Source organism: Oncorhynchus kisutch, linkage group LG6, assembly GCF_002021735.2.
Source record: "Oncorhynchus kisutch isolate 150728-3 linkage group LG6, Okis_V2, whole genome shotgun sequence".
Lineage (NCBI taxonomy): Eukaryota > Metazoa > Chordata > Actinopteri > Salmoniformes > Salmonidae > Oncorhynchus > Oncorhynchus kisutch.
This window is the reverse complement of record NC_034179.2, coordinates 68,590,324-68,609,408: the sequence shown is the minus strand read 5'-3', so window position 1 is coordinate 68,609,408 and position 19,085 is coordinate 68,590,324. Positions and strand designations below refer to the sequence as shown.

The following is a 19,085-nucleotide window of genomic DNA, read 5'->3' as shown; positions in this document are numbered from 1 at the left end:
TCTCTCATGCATTCATTTGACTGTCCACCTAAAATACATGATTAAATGGCCATTGAGAGCAGTGTTAGAAACAACAGAGACAGTTGACACTCACTCGATCGGTGTTGCAGTCCAACTACCCAACTGCCTGGTCAAAAGGATGAACTGTGTGGTCATTAAGTTCAGGCCAGGTGAGAGGAGAAGCAGGCAGCTAGCGGTGACAGCTGAGAGATAGTGGTGGTGGTGCCATGTGACAGTCTAGTGAGTGCCAGGTGCAGAGCGATGGCCTCACATGAAGGGATCAGTCACAGAGATCTGTCTATCTCATTGTGTCGCAGTGGACTGGCGGCTTGACTAACAGGTAGCCTCTCTGGACTGTATCTCTCCCCAGGCTACTATGAGCAGGTTAACTGTGTTTTTCTATATGACAGGGACTGCTATATGATCACAAGGTGTGTGGGGGTGCTGTTAAATGTTTTTGTTTGCCTATTTTTATTTAGAGGGTTCGGCTTAATGTGTTTGACAGGCTCAGTGATGCCAAAAGGATATCCCTGCTGATGACACAGACAGGCTGACAGGGATTTAGTGTGTCTTTGAGTGTGTATGCACTTACCTCTAATGTATTTACCTCTGTTTGCCTGACTTGATGTATATATTTAATGTCATGTATCCCCCCCCCCCAGCTGATGTGAAGACAGACGACAGAGCCAAGATGAGTGTGGCGGCCAAGATGTCTCTGTTTAAAGTAAGTACGTCCATCTAGCTCAACCTTGGCTGTGAAACAGGACCCCCTCCCAGGACCCCCTTCCTGTTCCCTTGTACCATGCTGTCTGCCTCCATGCCTGATCACAAAAGGTCATCACCAAGGAGACCAGGGGGGCTACACCGGGCTTATGTCTCACAACAGCACATCAACAGACACGACAGAGCCCATGTTGAGAGGAGAGAGAGAGTTGTTTATTATCTACTTCACTTGCTTTGTCAATGTTAACATATGTTTCCCATGCCAATAAAGCCCCTTGAATTGAATTGAAAGAGAGAGAGAGAGAGGCTGCTCACCTTACAGTCACGGAGCAACACTTGATGAGCCAGCAGGCTGAGCTGAGCATGCAGAACTGAATACACTGAACGAATGTTGAGGAATATGAATGGCCAAACAGGTGCTGCTCTCTGATCCAGACAGGGCCTTGTATATTAGTACTGTACTAATATATTAGTACATGGTGCCTGAATAAGACCAGGTACTGTATGCAGACAGAGTGTAGTATAGGACATATAGGAAGCCAGACCACAGAGTGCATGCAGATGGACCCTTCTGTTCTTAGTTTACTCCCATTGGTTAATGTTTTATTGTTTAAGTAGCCTTTGGCAGTCTGTTTTGTTAACAAGACAGACTGCCCCCCCCCAATATTTCACTTCCTGGTGGGTTTTAGTCACGTAGCATCTGTCAAAACCTAGGTGAAAAGTAGCCAGGGACTATCAAGCCATGAACAGCCATTAACAGGTGGTTATAATTAGCCCACAGCTAGCTCCTGTCAGGCTCGCTGGTGGAGGAGGGAGGCAGGGGCAGGAGGGAGGGGGCTGAGGGGAGGGCCAGGGTGGTAACGGTACACTACTAAGGGAGCTCTGGTTACACTGTGACCTGCAGGTCTGGCATTCTATCCCTCTCCTTTACCTTCTTACATAGGCCACCCACAGCACCTTACAGATCCCTGGTTTATCCACCAGCTATCGCACCCACTTCCTCTGCCTACTGCACCTCCATTCACATTCCAGGAAAGAGGGACACTTTCAATGAAAGAGATGAAATAAAGGAGAGGACATTTTGTCATTTCTCAGTCACTATTTTTGCTCTGTTTGATCTAAATGTTGATTATACACCTGTGGCAAAGGCATTATTGTTCAAGATGTAGTATTACCTATCAAATATGAACATAAATGTTATGAATTACTATTTTTCTCGCTCTTTCTTTCTCTCGTCTCCATCTTTCTCTCTGTTGCAGGAGCTAGAGAAGTCAGCAGCCCCTGAGGCCTCCTCCTTTCTGAAGCCTCGCTCTGGCAGCGTCGCGTATGAACGCAGAGTACGCCGTGGCAACGAGCACCGCTCACTCACTCAGCCAATCACCTGTGAGGAGATGGTGGTGGCCACCAGGTGAGCAGGGTCAAGGGTCACACCTCGATGGTCAATGTACAACGATATATTGTATCTGTTGGCAATGAGGTGTTGGCATACCGTATGCAAAAACCATAGCCTCTCACACATTAAAATTCCTTGCCCAGTGGGTTATGGAATCCACATGGAATGGTCATGAGATCATAACTGATTATAGTTGTCATACGGTTTATGATATTTGGTTTATGCATTCTAGATAATGCATTTTGGTATGGTACCGCTTAGGTGTAAACTCCCCTAAAGAGGGGACTAGCGTGCGTTTGGTACCGGTTCCGACCGACATTTTCACATATGAAACAGTGTGTGGACACCGTAGATCGAAATGGCTTCCATTCAGCAACAGCCCTAGTTCTCTTCCGCCAGTGTGACTCAGGCTGTGAAATCTTACACCACTTGAAGCTGGGATGTCCCACCTACCATTTCATTCGCTCTTCCGACTGTCCATCAACTCCTGGTTGACAAAGCACATGCCTGCAATACTTTAGATCCTAGCGCAGCAGGAGAGCGTGGGTTCTAGCACATTCAGATAACAATTTATCACCAACTTTATCAAAGTAACCTAAAATAATTGATAGATATTAAACAAAAAAACGATTTATATTTGTCATAGATGGACAGGATTAATATGAGATGAAAGGCCATTTCATAATGAGTTCAGGAAGCCAAGCTAGAGCCCTGTGTGATGTTCAGAAGGGTGCAGAAGTTTTAAACGAGACAGACTTTAAGAAAATTTGCCACATTTTTTCAGACACTAAACATACAAATATTTATTTTACAGTTATAAGGAAGGTGAAATCTTATAGTTAAGTCATTTTATAATTTGATTGTACTATATTTAGAAAGCATTGAAGTAATTTCAAGTCTTATTCATACAGTTTTGTTGAGTAGGAAATACATAATATAAAACATTTTGTATTTGTATCATATTTGTATGAGTTCTTGAGCTTGTGTCCTCAAAAGTGACTACACCCCAGGAATTTTTTTTACCAGAAAGGTGAGGATTTTAATATTTCTCACAGTATAAACATTTTTTATGGCCCTCTCATGATAAAAATTAATTTAGGGTATGTCTATTTAGGTAGAGATCTACATTTTGCCATTACATTACGTTTTTTTATTGGAGACCTAGAGCTGGCAGGGTTTGTTCACTCATAATGACGTCCTGTCTGGGTATCTACATGTAGTCTAGTGGTTAGAGCGTTGTGCCAGTAACCGAAAGATTGCTGGATCAAATCCCCGAGCTGACAAGGTAAAAATATAGAATTCTGCCCCTGAACAAGGCAGTTAACACACTGTTCCCAAGAAGGCTGTCATTGTAAATAAGAATTTGTTCTTAACTGACTTGCCTAGTTAAATAAAGGTTCAATCAAAAAATAAAAAATTATGAGACCTTTACTGAGTTGGACAGAAAGATTCCTACCCCTAATTAGAACAGGGGGCAGTCAGAGAGGAGGCCAAAACACTGATTTACTGCCATGCATTAAAAATATCTCACATTGTGTTCCACAGTTCCTGTCAATCCACATTTGAATTAACATGGCTGTTTCTCTGTTTTAACTATTAACTCTTCATCCATGACTTCCATTCACCACCTTCTCCTACCTATCTACCCCATGTCTCTGCAGCACCCCCCAGCCAGCAGAGTCAGGCGAGGCCCAGGCTGTGCAGGCCGAGGCAGAGGCAGTGGAGGACGATGAGAACAATAAGCTGACTATGAGCGAGAAGCTGGCTCTGTTCAACAAGCTGTCCCTGCCAGGGAACCTGGGGGATTCCGCTCCCCATGCCCCCCCAGAGAGACGCAGGCAGAAGGGGGCGCGCTACCGCACACAGCCCATCACCGTGGAGGAGGTCAGCCTGGTGAGTGGGACCAAGACATCCTCAGAGGAATGGAAGAGGGAATATTAGAGATGATTGGCAATTGCGTGTGTGTCACTCTTTAACTGAGAAATGTGGATTGTGACACAGGTGAGTGTGTGTATGAGTGCGAGTGTGAGTGAGTGTGTGTGTGTGTATACTGGATGTTGACGTGAGCATGAGGGAGTGAGTAAGTGTATGTGTATACCAAACTGAATGTCACACTCTGTGCTTCTAACTGTTGTGAGCACCTGATTGATCAATAGTTTTATTTGATCAGTATCAAGCCAATATCAACCATAACACTGTCCAGAGGGGAACACTACACTCGCGTCCAATTCAATCACACTAAAATTAGACAGGTCCAAATGGATGACTCAGAAATATGTAGGAACCTCTTCTTCTTATAGTTCTCATACTAATTTACACTATTGTGATGAGTAGAATCTATAATCTCCATGTCTCTGACAGTATTCTCCTCGCTTTGTCCTCCCTCAGCTCCAGAAAGGCCCCATCCGACTGCCCCCGCTGTGCCTGTCCCCCACCCTGTCCGACAGGCAGCAGGAGCAGTCCATCAATCTGAGGCCCAGTGAGGTGCGTCAGGCCCAGCCTCGACCCGGGGCCGATGTGGAGCCTGCCACAGGACCTGACCCGTCCCAGCAGGGCCAGCAGCAGCGCAGGGACTCGGAGCCAGGAGAGATCAGAGGCATCCTGAGGAACAGCGCCTCTGGAGCACCAGTACGGGACCGAGACAGAGACACTATGTGGGAGGACAGACAGCAGGACCAGGACGGAGGAGGGGAGAGGGGGAACGAGGTGGAGGAGAGGAGGGCAGAAAGACATGACAATGTACCAGTGCCTTGTAGAGAGAGACCAGCCTCCTCGGCCCCCTGGAGACAGAGGAACAGGAACAGGAGGGAGACGGTGGCCGTGTGTAGCCCAGCCAGGCCCTCCTCAGAGCAGGGTCACCCCCAGGAGGAGAGGCCTTCCCTCGCTGAACAGAGAAAGCAGATGGACCCCCCTGGGAACACCTCTGGGAGAGACAGGTACACAATTAACACAGAGCCAACATACGGGCCTTTTAAATTATGTGTTTGTGTGTGAACGTTGTGACCCTGAGCGAGTATTGACATTTGTGTGCTGCAAGAGGGATCTCTATTGCTGAGTGTCATGGAAGGTTTGTCTTTGTGTTTTTAGGTGTGTGTGTGTGTGTGTGATTGTGAGCATGTGTGCGAGAGAGAGATTTGCATGGCAATTTTTTTTAGACCTCCCCTCTGCTTCTGTGCAGGCTGTCAGATGCTTCCAGGGAGGAGGGAGAGGAGGTGAAGTGGGGCAGGGTGAGAAGAGACACTCCTCCCAGACAACACGTCCAGGTGACCTTGGCGGACCAGAGGAAGGTAAGACCAGCGGCCGTCTTACTGGACCTCGCTTTAGTCTAAACACACAGACACACCTCAGTCAGAGCAGGCAGCTACTGGGAATGGTGGGCAGTGGATAGATGCTGACATCACTGTTTTGCATTGGAAATCTCACACGGACTGGGCTCATGTGTTTTGGAGCCAGTTGGTTGGCTGTTTATAGTTGATTTGGGTCTGCACTTGTGTTTAGCATCTTGAATATGTTGGCTCAGAATTACAGTGGGGCAAATCCAGTCTAAGCCTGGAAAGCAGAGCAGCGGACAGCTGTGGACATATCATTCTCAGTCAGATATAGATATATAGATCCACAGGAGGCTCCCAGACAATCCCTAGTCCTCAGAGTCTGTGATACTATGGCTTGGCCCCCACTGTAACACACCAGCCCAGAGAAAAGACCCTGGCTTCCACTTGTAATCTCTAATCCTCTGGGTGGAACCAGTGGGTTTAGTGTAACCTGTCAGCCAGGGAAAGAAGGGAGGATGAGGGTCACCAGGGGGACCGATCACAGGGGAGATAAGAGGGGATGCTGTCCGCACGCCGCCCAGAAATGATATTGAAATAGGATGTGGCCAGGTAGGAGGAATTAGTTAGCTGTCCTATCTGTTCTTGAAGGTTGAACAGATATGTTGTGTGGTCTGGTTCAGCAAACAGTGCTTAATTTGAGAGTTTGTTCAAGTTTTGCCATTCTACTGAAACTAAAAGAGCATCATAATATCATAGCACCTCTACACCAGCCCTATACCTTACTATGGTATGGGTTTAATATCATAGCACCTCTACACCAGCCCTATATCTTACTATGGTATGTGTTTAATATCATAGCACCTCTACACCAGCCCTATATCTTACTATGGTATGTGTTTAATATCATAGCACCTCTACACCAGCCCTATATCTTACTATGGTATGTGTTTAATATCATAGCACCTCTACACCAGCCCTATATCTTACTATGGCATGTGTTTAATATCATAGCTTTACTTAGATATGGGTGCCGTTTCTACTGGTGCTAATGCCCAGGAATGGGCTGAATGGCTCTGAATGACATGGAATGTTAACAGATAGACTGAGATGCTTCCATGAACACCCCCTTGACCCAATTAGGCCCCCTTAGCTGGACAGTGTTGACAGTTGTCTGGGTTGTGTGTGTGTGTGTGTGAGAAAGACCTCCATACATTTTCTCATCGCTCTTCACCCTCTCTTTCTCCTGTTTGCATCTCTTTTCACCTGCTCGCTCCTCTCACACTCTTTTTTTTTCTTGGCTTTGCTGACCACACCCCCTCTCTGCTCCTGTAGGAAGACAATGAGATCTCCCATGATGCACCAGTCGTCAACCCTCAGTGCTGGGTAAGCGGAGTGCAGGCTCTGTGGCACCCTATTCCCTACATAGTGCACCCCGTTGCCTACAAACCTCTGTGTTTGGTTATTTCAACAAGTCATATCACATCTATTCTATTCTGTTCTACCCAATCCTGGGCTTATTCCTTTATCCTCCTCCCAGGTTCCTGTCTTTTCCTCTGTCTATTCTAACAGTACACCTCAATATGTCATGTGCTACAATCAGGTGAGTGTGTGTGCAAGCACCCGTTCAGGTGTGTGAGTGTGAAGTGTGTCCATTGCACGCCATTGCCCCTCAATAGTCCATTTAAATGTACTTGTTTGAGTGCTGTGATGTGAGTTGTGTTGATACTACAGTGAAACATGTTGACGTAGTTCCCCTTCATATATCCTGTTTTCTCTCCCTCCTCAGACCAGCTCTTCCTATGAGGCCCAGGAGGTCTCCTCTCCTACCCAGGTCTGCTCTCAGCCCCAATGGAGACAGAAGGTGACACATACACACAAAAAAAAACACACACACATACTGGTAGGTGTTACTGTATGGCATCTGATCCCGTTCTCTGCACATGCAGCAGACTAGACCAGTAGAAGCGGAGGAGCTGCCACAGGCGTCGGTGGCTGAGCGCATGAGAACCCTACAGGACAGCGAGGAGCAGTGGAAGACCAGAGGGAGAGGAGCCGCCAACGACTCAGCCCAGTACACTGTGGCCGGACGCATGGCGAAAAGAGGTGAGGTTTCCCTCTTTCTCCTTTTCTCTGTCTCTCTCTTTCTCTCGTTCTCTCTTTCTTTCTCTCGTTCTCTCTTTCTTTCCCTCACTCAGACCTGTGTGGGATTGTCCCATTGCAGGTTTGGTGACCCCTGTATCAGACATAGACGAGACCCCTCCATCTCACACTAAGAGACCCTCCACAGGAGCCACAGCAACAGCATGCCCATGTGAAGGTAAACATACCCCATCCACAAAAGAGAAAAGATGTTTGTGTCTGGTTTGTGATTGTAGATCCTATCCCTGACCTCTGGTTCTCCTCTCAACAGAGATCTCCAGTCACCCTGGGATGGAGGTGGAAGAGGACACAAAGCTGGACAAACTGGATTCCATTGTGGACAGGTTGAATAGTACGTCTTATTATCTATTATAGGGTGATTTGTCCAAACCTCAGATTAAGAGAGGAAGTCTATCCACTAGTGTCTATTGTATCACTTACTGTGTTTTTCTCAGTGATGCTTTGAGTATCCTAATGAAGTAGAATACCTGTAACTTCTCTCATGTTGTCCCCCTCTCCTCCCCCAGCCGCTCCCCAGGACACGCCCCTGGAGGTGACCTCAGTGGGGGAGAAGGAGGTCATGACCCCTGATGACCAGGAGACATGTGGTGGTTTCTACAGGGAGGTGTCTCCCCACTCACCCTCTGCCCTCCCTGCTGGGGCTGGAGCTGCCACTGGAACTGACCCAGAACAGGACCTGAGTGCCCTCTGCCAGACCAACACACCCATGTGAGTTTGTGTGTGTGTGTGTGGGGGGGGGGGCTGTGTGTATGTGTTTACATGTACACTTCTATCTAATTGTACGAGTGTGTTTATTTCCTGTGTTTGTGTCTTAATGCCCCTTTGTGTTGTGTGGGTGTGTGTGTGTCTGTGTGTGTGTCTCTGTGTGTGTGTGTGTGCAGGCTGACATCAGAAGTAGCGCAGCACAGGCGGTCAGTGCGTCCATCCCGTAGGACCCAGGGCTCCCGGAACCCTCTGCGTGCTCTGGCGGCCCGCGATGACATCAGACAGGACTTCATGGGAGAGAGAATCACCATGGCTACCGTGAACACTAACAGGACACAAGTGGAGAAGTGTGAGTGATGTTAACATATACCAGAGAGATATCTCTCTCTCTTTCTCTCTTTCTCTATATATACTTCTCTCTCTCTCTCTCTCTCTCTCTCTTTCTCTCTTTCTCTATATATACTTCTCTCCTCTCTCTCTCTCTCTCTCTCTCTCTCTCTCTCTCTCTCTCTCTCTCCTCTCTCTCTCTCTCTCTCTCTCTCTCTCTCTCTCTCTCTCTCTCTCTTTCTCTATATATATTTTTCTCTCTCTCTCTCCTCTCTCTCTCTTTCTCTCTTTTCTTTCATCAGTCTTCTTATATACTGTTTACGACTTTCTCATCTCTGATCTCTCTGTCCCATGTCTGTCCTGAACTCTAGCAGGTCTGGCCAGTACAGAGGACTTCAGTAACGTCCACCTGTGTGATGTCACTTCCACAGAGTCAGTGAGGAACAGCAACAACCTGCCCATCAGCAACCTCATGCTCATTCACGTCAAAGGTCAGCACAGATTGTGTGTGTGTGTGCCTGCATATGATTGCGTTTATGAGTGTGTACGTGTGCATGTGCGTGTGTGGATACAAACTCTCTATTCAACATGTGTGTGTGTGTGTCTCCTACGGTGCCAGGTTGGCATCATGTGCAAGTGCGTCTGGTGGAGCCCACAGCCAGGTCTCTGAACAGTGGAGACTGCTTCCTGCTGGTCACACCCACTCACTGCATCCTCTGGAGCGGAGAGTTCGCCAACGCCACAGAGAAAGCCAAGGTACGACTTCCACTCGACACACACATTGTATCACGTACTGACGGTCTACTCTCTAGATCCCTGTCTTGTATTGTTCATGAGGGATTCCCGTTGGGCGTCTTATTCGTCTGTAATTCAAACTATATATGACTTTTGAATAATACCATTGAAGTACATTTAACATTCTGCAGTTTAACACAATGTGAAGCCACTGATTCATGTCCGTTATAACTGGTGATGATGTTTGCCTGTCTTCTGCTGTCTCGATCCAGGCGTCAGAGCTGGCCTCGTTGATCCAGACACAGGGGGACCTGGGCTGCCTGGCCTGTGAGGTCATCCACCTAGAGGAGGGGGTCAATACTGACAACAGCCTGGCCTCTGACTTCTGGAACCTTCTGGGAGGAAAGACACAATACAGAGGTCGGACTAGAACTAGTCACCAACCACTCTGTCACATACTCAGTAGACAAACTATGTGAAAATCCTATTAAAACAACCAGAACTCCCTTTTAGGTACGTCAGTCAGTCAGTAAACTAAGTTAGTCAGTTAGTCAGTCAGTAAACTCAGTCAGTCAGTCAGTAAGCTAAGTTAGTCAGTCAGTAAACTAAGTCAGTCAGTCAGTCAGTAAGCTAAGTTAGTCAGTCAGTCAGTAAACTATAAGTCAGTCCAGTCAGTCAGTCCAGTCAGTCAGTAAACAAATTTAGTCAAACAGTCAGTAAACTAAGTAAGTCAGTCAGTAAGTAAGAAACCAAGAACGTAAGTATGCAAGCAACCAGTAAGTGGCCATTTGCATCTGTCTTTGTGTACTGTAGGTGTGATCGTATATGTGTGTGTTCCCTGTAGGAGCGGGAGCCCCAGAAGAGGATGAGCTATATGAGAGTGGGGTGGTGGAGTCTAACTGTTTGTACAGGCTGGTGGAGAACAGACTGGTACCCCATGAGCAGGCCTGGGCAGCCATCCCTACTGTCTCCCTACTGGGATCCACTGAGGTCAGTCCCTCCCTGGATCCCCCTGTGTGTTTCTGTGGCTTCTCAGCCATTGCTGCCTTGGTGCTACATATCAATCAATGGGTTTTAACTCAATACAAAGATTATAAACTAGAATGCCATCTGTCAACTCGTGTGTGTGATTTTCAACACTACAGATAGAATCTGATCTCTGAATGGTTCTCTCTCTCTGCCTCTGTCTCTCTGCCCCTGTCTCTCTGCCTCTGTCTCTCTGTCTCGGTCTCTGTCTCTGTTTGTTCCCTTGTCTCTCTACCAGGCCCTGGTGTTTGACTTTGGCAGCGAGGTGTACCTGTGGCATGGGAAGGATGTTGCCCCTGGTGACAGGAGTGTGGCTGTACAGCTGGCCCAGCAGGTGTGGGGTGGTCCCTACGACTATAGCAACTGTAGGGTCAACCCACTGGACCCCACACACTGCAACCCCAGCATACAGCCGTAGGTACACACCACACAGGCACTTACATAGTAAAATACCTCATTTAAATACATATTGTTGTATTCATTGATACATTATGTGTGTGATTTGTGTACAGGCAAGGTGAAAGACGGCCCAACTGGGCCCTGTTTGGCTGTGTCTCTGAGCACAAGGAGACAGCCCTCTTCAGGGAGAAGTTTCTGGACTGGGCTGCAGATAAGGAGGAGACGGCTGCAATGGTGGTAGAGGAGGCACAGGTTAGTTAGAGAAAGATTCAATCAAATTGTATTTGTCACGTGCTAAATACAACAGCGGTAGACTTTACTGTGAAATGCTTACTTACAAGCCCTTAACCAACATAACGTTTGAAGAAAAATAGGAGTCAAGAAAATATTTACTAAATAAACTCGAGTAAACGTTTTTTTTAAAAGCAACAATAAAATATTAATAACGAGGCTATACAGGGGATACCGGTCCCGAGTCAATGTGCGAAACACATGACTCAAAGCCAAATAGGACCCATCCTGTACAGATTCAGAGTGACTGTGAGAAAGATGCCTGGTCTTCTTTGACTGTATTTCTCCTCTCCCTTCCTCTCTCTACTGTATCTCTCTGTGCAGACTGCCATGCCAGTGTGGCCCCAGCAGAGTCCCCTGCCCCAGCAGCAGATAGAGTGTGTGTCTCTGTGTGCGTGCGATGCCAAGGCGCTGGTGGCAGGGCAGGGGGTGGCGCTGCCAGGGGACGGGGTGGTCTCTACAGTCCTGGAGGGGGTGGACGTTCAGAGGGGGCATGGGGTCGTACCCCTGGAGGACGGGCGGCAGGTGGAGCTGAGCACTGTTGCCGTGGATACCTGGCACATTCAGGAGTTTGAGGACAGCGAGACCCTGGAGAGCCCAGGGCAGCTGCATGAAGGAGACACGTACCTGATCCGCTGGACCTATACTCTCAGCCCAGTGGATGAAAGCGGGCAGCCTGGGAGGGAGTGCTCTGCTGTCTTCATCTGGCAGGGCCGGCACTCTAGTAACAATGGGCGAGGCGCGTCTGCACTCAGGAGTCATGAGGGAACACAGGTGGGTGGTTCTTCCAATTAAACTCTTAAACCACCCATAGCCTCAGTTAAAACCATAGAGTCACATATAGAACAGGCAAGTTATAGGATGTCTATGGTTAAACCTGCCTAGCATTTCAGAGGCCTGAGTTTAACCCGTGTTATTGCTGTTGAGTACAGTTGGCTCTCTGACTGATGTTTCTACCTGTGTTGTTGTTGTCCTGTTGAAGGTGATGGTGCCTCAGGGGCAGGAGCCTCCGTGTTTCCTTCAGCTCTTCCAGGGAGGTCTGGTCATCCACAAAGGCTGCCGAGCGGACACCACCAACAACACAGGTGGGATATTACCTTGGCTTTACCTCCTCTGATTTAGGTGGTGTGTGTGTCTGGTTGTGTGTCTGTGTTCTGCATAGAAGTGTGTTCCTAACTGCACTCTCTCTGTGTCTTGTAGGGGTCTGGCGTCTGTTCTGTGTGCGTGGGGAGCTGCCTGAGGAGGCCAGTCTGTTGGAGGTGGACTGTAGCTGTGGCAGCCTGCGCTCCCGAGGTTCTCTCATACTGCTCAACAGTCAACAGGGGGCGCTCTACCTGTGGTACGGCTGTAAGGTCCATGCCAGCTCCCGGGAGGCGGGCAAGAGGGCTGTGGAGCGACTCACTCAGATGTAAGTCTCCCTTCATGGATGTGTTATTGTGCTTCTGTATGTATTCATTCGTTGGAATGCAAACAGTATTAATACGTGGGTATGTGTGCTTTCTGCTGTCTCTGTGTTAGGTGCCCTCCTGAACTGGGCCTCAGCAGTGATAGCCTTTCGAGGGTGCAGGAAGTGGAAGAAGGGGCGGAGCCTGTGGAGTTCTGGAACGCTATTGGGCAGCAGGACAGGAAGACCTATGACTGCATGCTGCAAGGTACTGAACACACCTCTCAGCTCCTGTTCATACCTGAACAAAACACACCTCTCAGCTCCTGTTCATCCCTGAACAAAACACGCCTCTCAGCTCCTGTTCATACCTGAACAAAACACACCTCTCAGCTCCTGTTCATACCTGAACAAAACACACCTCTCAGCTCCTGTTCATACCTGAACAAAACACGCCTCTCAGCTCCTGTTCATACCTGAACAAAACACGCCTCTCAGCTCCTGTTCATACCTGAACAAAACACGCCTCTCAGCTCCTGTTCATACCTGAACAAAACACGCCTCTCAGCTCCTGTTCATACCTGAACAAAACACACCTCTCAGCTCCTGTTCATACCTGAACAAAACACACCTCTCAGCTCCTGTTCATACCTGAACAAAACACACCTTCAAATACAGAGCCGTGAAAAAGTATTTGCCCCCTTTCTAATTTTCTCTATTTTGCATATTTTTGATGCTGAATGTTATCAGATCTTCAAGCAAAACCTAATATTAGATGAAGGGAACCTGAGTGAACAAATAACACAACAATGACATACTTATTTCATTCATTTAATAAACCAGGTTATGCAACACACAATGCCCCTGTGTGAAAAAGTAATTGCCCCCTTACACTCAATTACTGGTTTGGCCACATTTAGCTACAATGGCTCCAAGCAAACGCTTCCTGTAGTTTTTGATCAGTCACTCGCATCGCTGTGGATGAACTTTGGCCCACTCTTCCATGCAGAACTGCTGAAACTCAGCAATATTTGTGGGTTTTCAAGCATGAACTGCTCATTTCAAGTCTTGCCACAACATCTCAATTGGGATTAGGTCTGGACTGGGCAATTGCGAAATGTAAAATGTGTTGCTTTTTAGCCATTTTCGTGTAGACTTGCTTATATGTGTTTTGGATCATTGTCGTGCAGCATGACTCATCTGCGCTTCAGCTTCAGCTCACAGACAGATGGCCTGAGATTCTCCTGTAGAATTCTCTGATACAGAGCGGAATTCCTCCAGGACCCGAGTCAGCGAAGCATCCCCAAACCATCACACTACTGCCACAATGCATGACCTTTGGTATGAGGCTCTTACTGTGGAATGCAGTGTTTGGTTTTAGCCAGACATAATGGAACCCATGTCGTCCAAAAAGTTAGACTTTTGAATCATCTGTCCATAAAACATTCTTCCAAGAGTCTTGATGATCATCCAGGTGCTTCCAGGTGCTTCCTGCTCCCGAGGCAGCAGCTGCACTTCCTGGGATCCAAAGCATCCACATTACATATCAAACAGTGAACTATGTTTGTACTGAATGAGCTAAAGGTAAAACAGGACATCATATACCATCCCTACACCACCACATATCCACAACACAAAATGTTCACTACCACCATACAACAATATCACAATGTATGCGTGTGTCTGTACCGCACAGTCCCCGCTGTGTATTTCTACCTGTGCCCTAAATCTTATTCTACTGCTTGCATCAGTTACCTGATGTGGAATATAGTTCCATGTAGTCATGGCTCTATGTAGACATGTATCAGAGACTTCTACAGGAGGTCAGACCATCCATCTGTGAGCTGAAGCTGAAGTGCAGCTGGGTCATGCAGGAAGACAATGATCCAAAACACACAATCGAGTCTACACAAAAATGGCTAAAAAGCAACAAATTTGAAGTTTTGAAATGGCCTAGTCAAAGTCCAGACCTAATCCCAATTGAGATGTTGTGGCAGGACATGAAACGAGCAGTTCATGCCTGAAAACCCACAAATGTTGCTGAGTTAAAGAAGTTCTGCATGGAGGAGTGGGCCAAAATTCCTCCACAGCGATGTGAGAGACTGATCAACAACTACAGGAAGCATTTGGTTGCAGTCAATGTGGCACAACCAGTTATTGAGTGTAAGGGGGAAATTACTTTTTCACACAGGGGAATTGGATGTTGCACGACTTTGTTAATTAAATATATACAATAAGTATACATTTTTTTGTTATTTGTAAACTCAGGTTCCTTTTATATAATATTAGGTTTTGATTGAAGATCAGACAACATTCAATACTAAAAATATGCAAAAGTAGAGAAAAATACAAAGGGGGCAAGTACTTTTTCACGGCACTGTATTTAACAGAATACCTGAAAGCTCAGAATAACCTGAACAGATATCCCAGCCCAAATGTCTTCTTTTTAAATGAACACACATATGACTAATGTAAGAAGGTGTACACCAGCTGAACCTGACTGAGTGCTGGAAGGTTGAGAGGTTGATGTGATGAGATGCTGTGTGTTGTTATCTCTCAGATCCAGGGAAGTATAACTTCACGCCACGCCTCTTCCATCTGAGTGGCCGTTCCGGAACCTTCCAGGGGGAGGAGCTGCAGAGCCCTGCACGGTTGCCAGGGGTTGTCATGGCGATGCCCTTTGTCCAGGAGAGCCTGTACTTTGTGCCACAGCCAGGTGAGTGTCCGCTCAAAGCCCAAACACACACATGTATGCATGCACGCACTCATAAACACAACTTCCATTGTTATCACAAGGACTCGAGGTACAAAACACTCACCTAATATCCCTCCTTTTCTTTCCCTTTCTCACTGTTTTTGTCTCTCTCTCTCTCTCTCTCTCTCTCTCTCTCTCTCTCTCTCTCTCTCTCTCTCTCTCTCTTTCTCTCTCTCTCTCTTTCTCTCTTTCTCTCTCTCTTTCTCTCGCTCGCTGTTTCTCTCTCTCTCTTCCTCTCACTCACTCACTCCCTCTCTCTCTCTGTCTCTCTCTCTCTCTCTCTTATCCCTCTCCAGCCCTGTTCCTGCTGGATAACTGTATGGAGCTGTATCTGTGGCAGGCAGGTGAGCCTGAGGACAGTCAGACCACTGGCTCAGCCTGTATCCACTGGGCTAATGAGAGGAGGTGTGCCATGCAGACAGTGCTCCAGTACTGCAAAGGTGAGAGCATGTAGACTAAGCAAGGCAGCAAATAAAATGTATATTCTTTATTTTACCTTTATTTATCCAGGTTTTTCTCATTAAGATAACATCTCTTTTCCAAGAGAGACCTGGTCCAATAGCAGCAGGGGGAACAACGTTTCAGACAAAACAACTTACATACACTAACACAACATTGAACAAAACTATAAACACACATACAGTACAACAAAAACATTTTACTTGACTAAAAACAGCTGTCCTAAAGACAATTACACTCTTCTATGATATATACATCGATCAAGTGTTTTAACTCCACCAAGGAAACAAGATCATAAAAATTTTTAATGTTCAGGAGAGAGTTCCTGGACCACGGAGCTAAGTAACTAAAACTATTTCTACCATGACCTGTTCTAATTTTTGGTACTGTTAGAAGCAAATGAGAATGGGACCGTAATTGATATTTATTTACAGACCTGACTAAAAAAAGAACAGAGATAAAATGGCATTATACCCAATATGGCCTTATAAATCAGTGAATACCAGTGTTTAAGCCTACGCAAGGTCAATGACGACCAGCCAACAGCGCTGTAGAGATCACAATGATGTGTTCGACGTTTTTGATTTGTAATGAACCTGAGGGCTGCATGATACACTGAATCTAGTGCTCTCAGGGTAGTGTTTGAGGCCTGCATATATATATATATATATATATATATATATATATAACATCACTAAAATCTAAAACCGCCAGTAATGTACATCATACCAGCTCCTTCCTGGCCTCAAAAGAAAAACAAGCCTTATACCGGTATTAAAAACCTATTCTCAGCTTGAGCTTCCTTATCAAGTTCATTACATGCACAGTGAAGCTCAGCTTATCATCAACCCACACACACAAATATTTGTACACTTTAACTTGCTCTATAGTATGTTCTGCCAATGCAGCAATGACATGATTAGTAACATGCCTGACATTTGAAAATAGCATGCATTTTGTTTTACCTGAATTTAGAACCAGCTTTAAATCCTACAGATTCTGTTGTATGATGTTAAATGCTCTTTGGGCATTTTCAAAAGCCGAAGATAAACTACTACCACTTGAATAAAGATCAGTGTCATCTGCATAAAAATGAACATCCGCTGTTTCAATAAGATCCCCAATGTTGTTGATATACAAAATGAACAACAGTGGGCCCAAAATAGTACCTTGCGGAACACCTGAGCACACCTCTATAGATTTACAACAATCTGTCATTGCCCATTGTGTACGATTTGATAGGTAATTTATAAACCAGTCTAGAGCATGACCAGTAATTCCACAACATTTGAACCTTTGCACTAACACAGCATGGTCCACGGTGTCAAAAGCCTTCGACAAATCAATAAAGACAGACACACAATGTAACTTCTTATCAAGAGCATAGTGGATGTCATTTAAAACCTTCAATGTTGCTGAAACAGTGCTGTGGCCAGACCTAAAACCAGATTGCATTCCATTTCAAATGTTGTTTTCTTGGAAGTAGGCCTTTAGCTGCCTACTAACTAAGGACTCCAGTACCTTAGACAGTACAGACAATTTTGATATGGGTCGATAGTTGTCGAGTAGCGAAGGATCTCCACCTTTCAGGAGAGGCAGTACAAAAGCAGATTTCCATAACTTGGAGATTTCCTTAACGTGAAGCTTGAGCTTAAAAATACATGTTAAGCGTTGAGCAATGATGTCTGCAGATAGGTGCAGGAAGCGGGGGTCTAGTTCATCAGGGGCAGGGGATTTTTTCCATCAATTTCTTTCAGGGTTATACACACTTCTGAAACAGAGAAGGATGAAAAGGAGAACCTGGTAAAGGAGTGCACAGGGGTGTCAGGTAAACTCATAGGGCTCAATTATACCTTTGACCTTTTCAAATAAACTGCCTGCATCTAAAAAATGCAGATTCAAGGCTTTCAGAATGTAGGTTCTCTCAGTTACAATCTGTGTGCCTACCAACAATTGTTTGGGAAGCTGTGTATCTTTTTTGCACTCCAAACCTTTCACTCCTTTTCAGAATTTGGATGGATAATTAAAATTATGTGAAGTAGATTTCAGGTAGTGGTCTGCTTTCAATTTACGGATCATAGCCACACTCATATTTCGAAGACGTTTAAAAGCCATCCGATCATCTGCCAAACCAGTCCCTTTTTTCGTTAGCCCACATAGCATTTAGTTCCCTTATGATTCTTTAGTAAACCAAGGGTTCTCTCTGCCCTTAATCTTGATTTTTTTGTTTAAAGGGGCCTATTGCATACATCCTGGAATGCGTTGTGGAAGTAAGAAAAGGCTAGGGATGAATTCCATCTATTCCATTCAATGCTAGATACATCATGTAAAAAACCTTGATTGTTTAGATATGGGGTACCCTATGAGGTCCAGAGTACTGCTGGTAATTACACCCACCTGGTGTCCTAGGTCCAAATCAGTCCTTGATTAGAGGGAAGAACAAGTTAAAAAAGCAGTGGAACTGACTTCGAGGTCCAGATTTTAATCAGAGTTGTTTAGATGGTTGGAGTGGTTGGAGTGTGTCGGGGATATGCTGTAGTTAGGGGTTAAGTTGCTCTGTGGTTCTCTGACGGTTTGGGGTGTGTTGGTGGTGTTTCAGAGAGGAACCCGAGGCGCCCCCTTCAGGCCTACCTCATCCAGGACGGAGTAGAACCCCTCACCTTCACCAACGTTTTCCCTCGCTGGGAGAAGAGACCCACACCCACCACACAGGTACAGGAAAAGAGGACTAATTCGTCCTCCTCCTCATAATAATTTTCATTATCAATAATAGCATCTGTACACATCAGTAGCATCATCGGTGATAACTTCACAACAGCAGTAAGCACAGTTCAGTATTATCTGGTTGGGTAAAGACTGTTGTCATAGCAACACCACAGTCTTTGTCTTTCAAAGTCAGGTATGTTTTAGATTTAGATATGCTGACTTGTGAATGCTGTTGTCCAGGGGGAGGCCGGGCGGGTCAAGCTGACCTTGGTGCAGGACGCCCTGGCCCAGCTCAGTAAGACCCAGTACCCCCTAGAGGAGCTGCTGCAGACCCCTCTGCCCGAGGGAGTGGACCCCCAGTGCCTGGAGATATACCTCTCCGACCACGACTTCCAGGTTGACACACAAACACGCTTGTCCTGTGTGGCTCAGTTGGTAGAGCATGACCCTTGCAACGTCACGATAATGGGTTTGATTCCCACTGGGGCCACTCATATGAAAGTGTATGCACGGACTATGTATGCACACTTTGGATACATTCGTCCGCTGAATGTTTTGTACAGTATTATGACGTTATATAAAACAGAGTGCAGCTACACCTGACAGCCACTAGGGCGCACCACTAACATCTTAATGATGTGGCCAATTGAAACATCTTATGTTGGTAGTCTCAAGATGATAAAAACAACATGATATATGTAGGTTTCTATGTAAATATTTCACAAAATGTTCATCCCTACGACCAGTGGG

The 19,085-nt window shown here is 46.1% G+C and overlaps 1 protein-coding gene across 10 annotated transcripts in view; it reads left to right on the top strand.

Annotated features, from left to right (window-relative positions):
- The window catches only part of LOC109893280 (supervillin), a 37,296-nt gene that overhangs the window by 16,874 nt on the left and 1,337 nt on the right, over positions 1-19,085 (top strand). For 7 of the 10 annotated variants that reach the window (XM_031827260.1, XM_031827268.1, XM_020486430.2 and 4 more), the window contains 27 exons: positions 663-724; positions 1,983-2,131; positions 3,778-4,009; positions 4,505-5,052; positions 5,295-5,403; positions 6,721-6,771; positions 6,926-6,988; positions 7,175-7,249; positions 7,335-7,491; positions 7,610-7,705; positions 7,799-7,879; positions 8,055-8,256; positions 8,430-8,602; positions 8,952-9,071; positions 9,200-9,336; positions 9,588-9,735; positions 10,160-10,305; positions 10,580-10,755; positions 10,854-10,992; positions 11,356-11,805; positions 12,014-12,116; positions 12,232-12,439; positions 12,550-12,683; positions 14,976-15,131; positions 15,467-15,610; positions 18,229-18,341; positions 18,576-18,731. In XM_031827260.1, coding sequence (XP_031683120.1) covers positions 663-724; positions 1,983-2,131; positions 3,778-4,009; positions 4,505-5,052; positions 5,295-5,403; positions 6,721-6,771; positions 6,926-6,988; positions 7,175-7,249; positions 7,335-7,491; positions 7,610-7,705; positions 7,799-7,879; positions 8,055-8,256; positions 8,430-8,602; positions 8,952-9,071; positions 9,200-9,336; positions 9,588-9,735; positions 10,160-10,305; positions 10,580-10,755; positions 10,854-10,992; positions 11,356-11,805; positions 12,014-12,116; positions 12,232-12,439; positions 12,550-12,683; positions 14,976-15,131; positions 15,467-15,610; positions 18,229-18,341; positions 18,576-18,731 — 4,328 coding nt within the window. The remainder of the gene's footprint in view (positions 1-662; positions 725-1,982; positions 2,132-3,777; positions 4,010-4,504; positions 5,053-5,294; positions 5,404-6,720; positions 6,772-6,925; positions 6,989-7,174; positions 7,250-7,334; positions 7,492-7,609; positions 7,706-7,798; positions 7,880-8,054; positions 8,257-8,429; positions 8,603-8,951; positions 9,072-9,199; positions 9,337-9,587; positions 9,736-10,159; positions 10,306-10,579; positions 10,756-10,853; positions 10,993-11,355; positions 11,806-12,013; positions 12,117-12,231; positions 12,440-12,549; positions 12,684-14,975; positions 15,132-15,466; positions 15,611-18,228; positions 18,342-18,575; positions 18,732-19,085) is intronic. The other 3 variants (XM_020486431.2, XM_031827265.1, XM_031827266.1) reach the window with 2 other exon arrangements.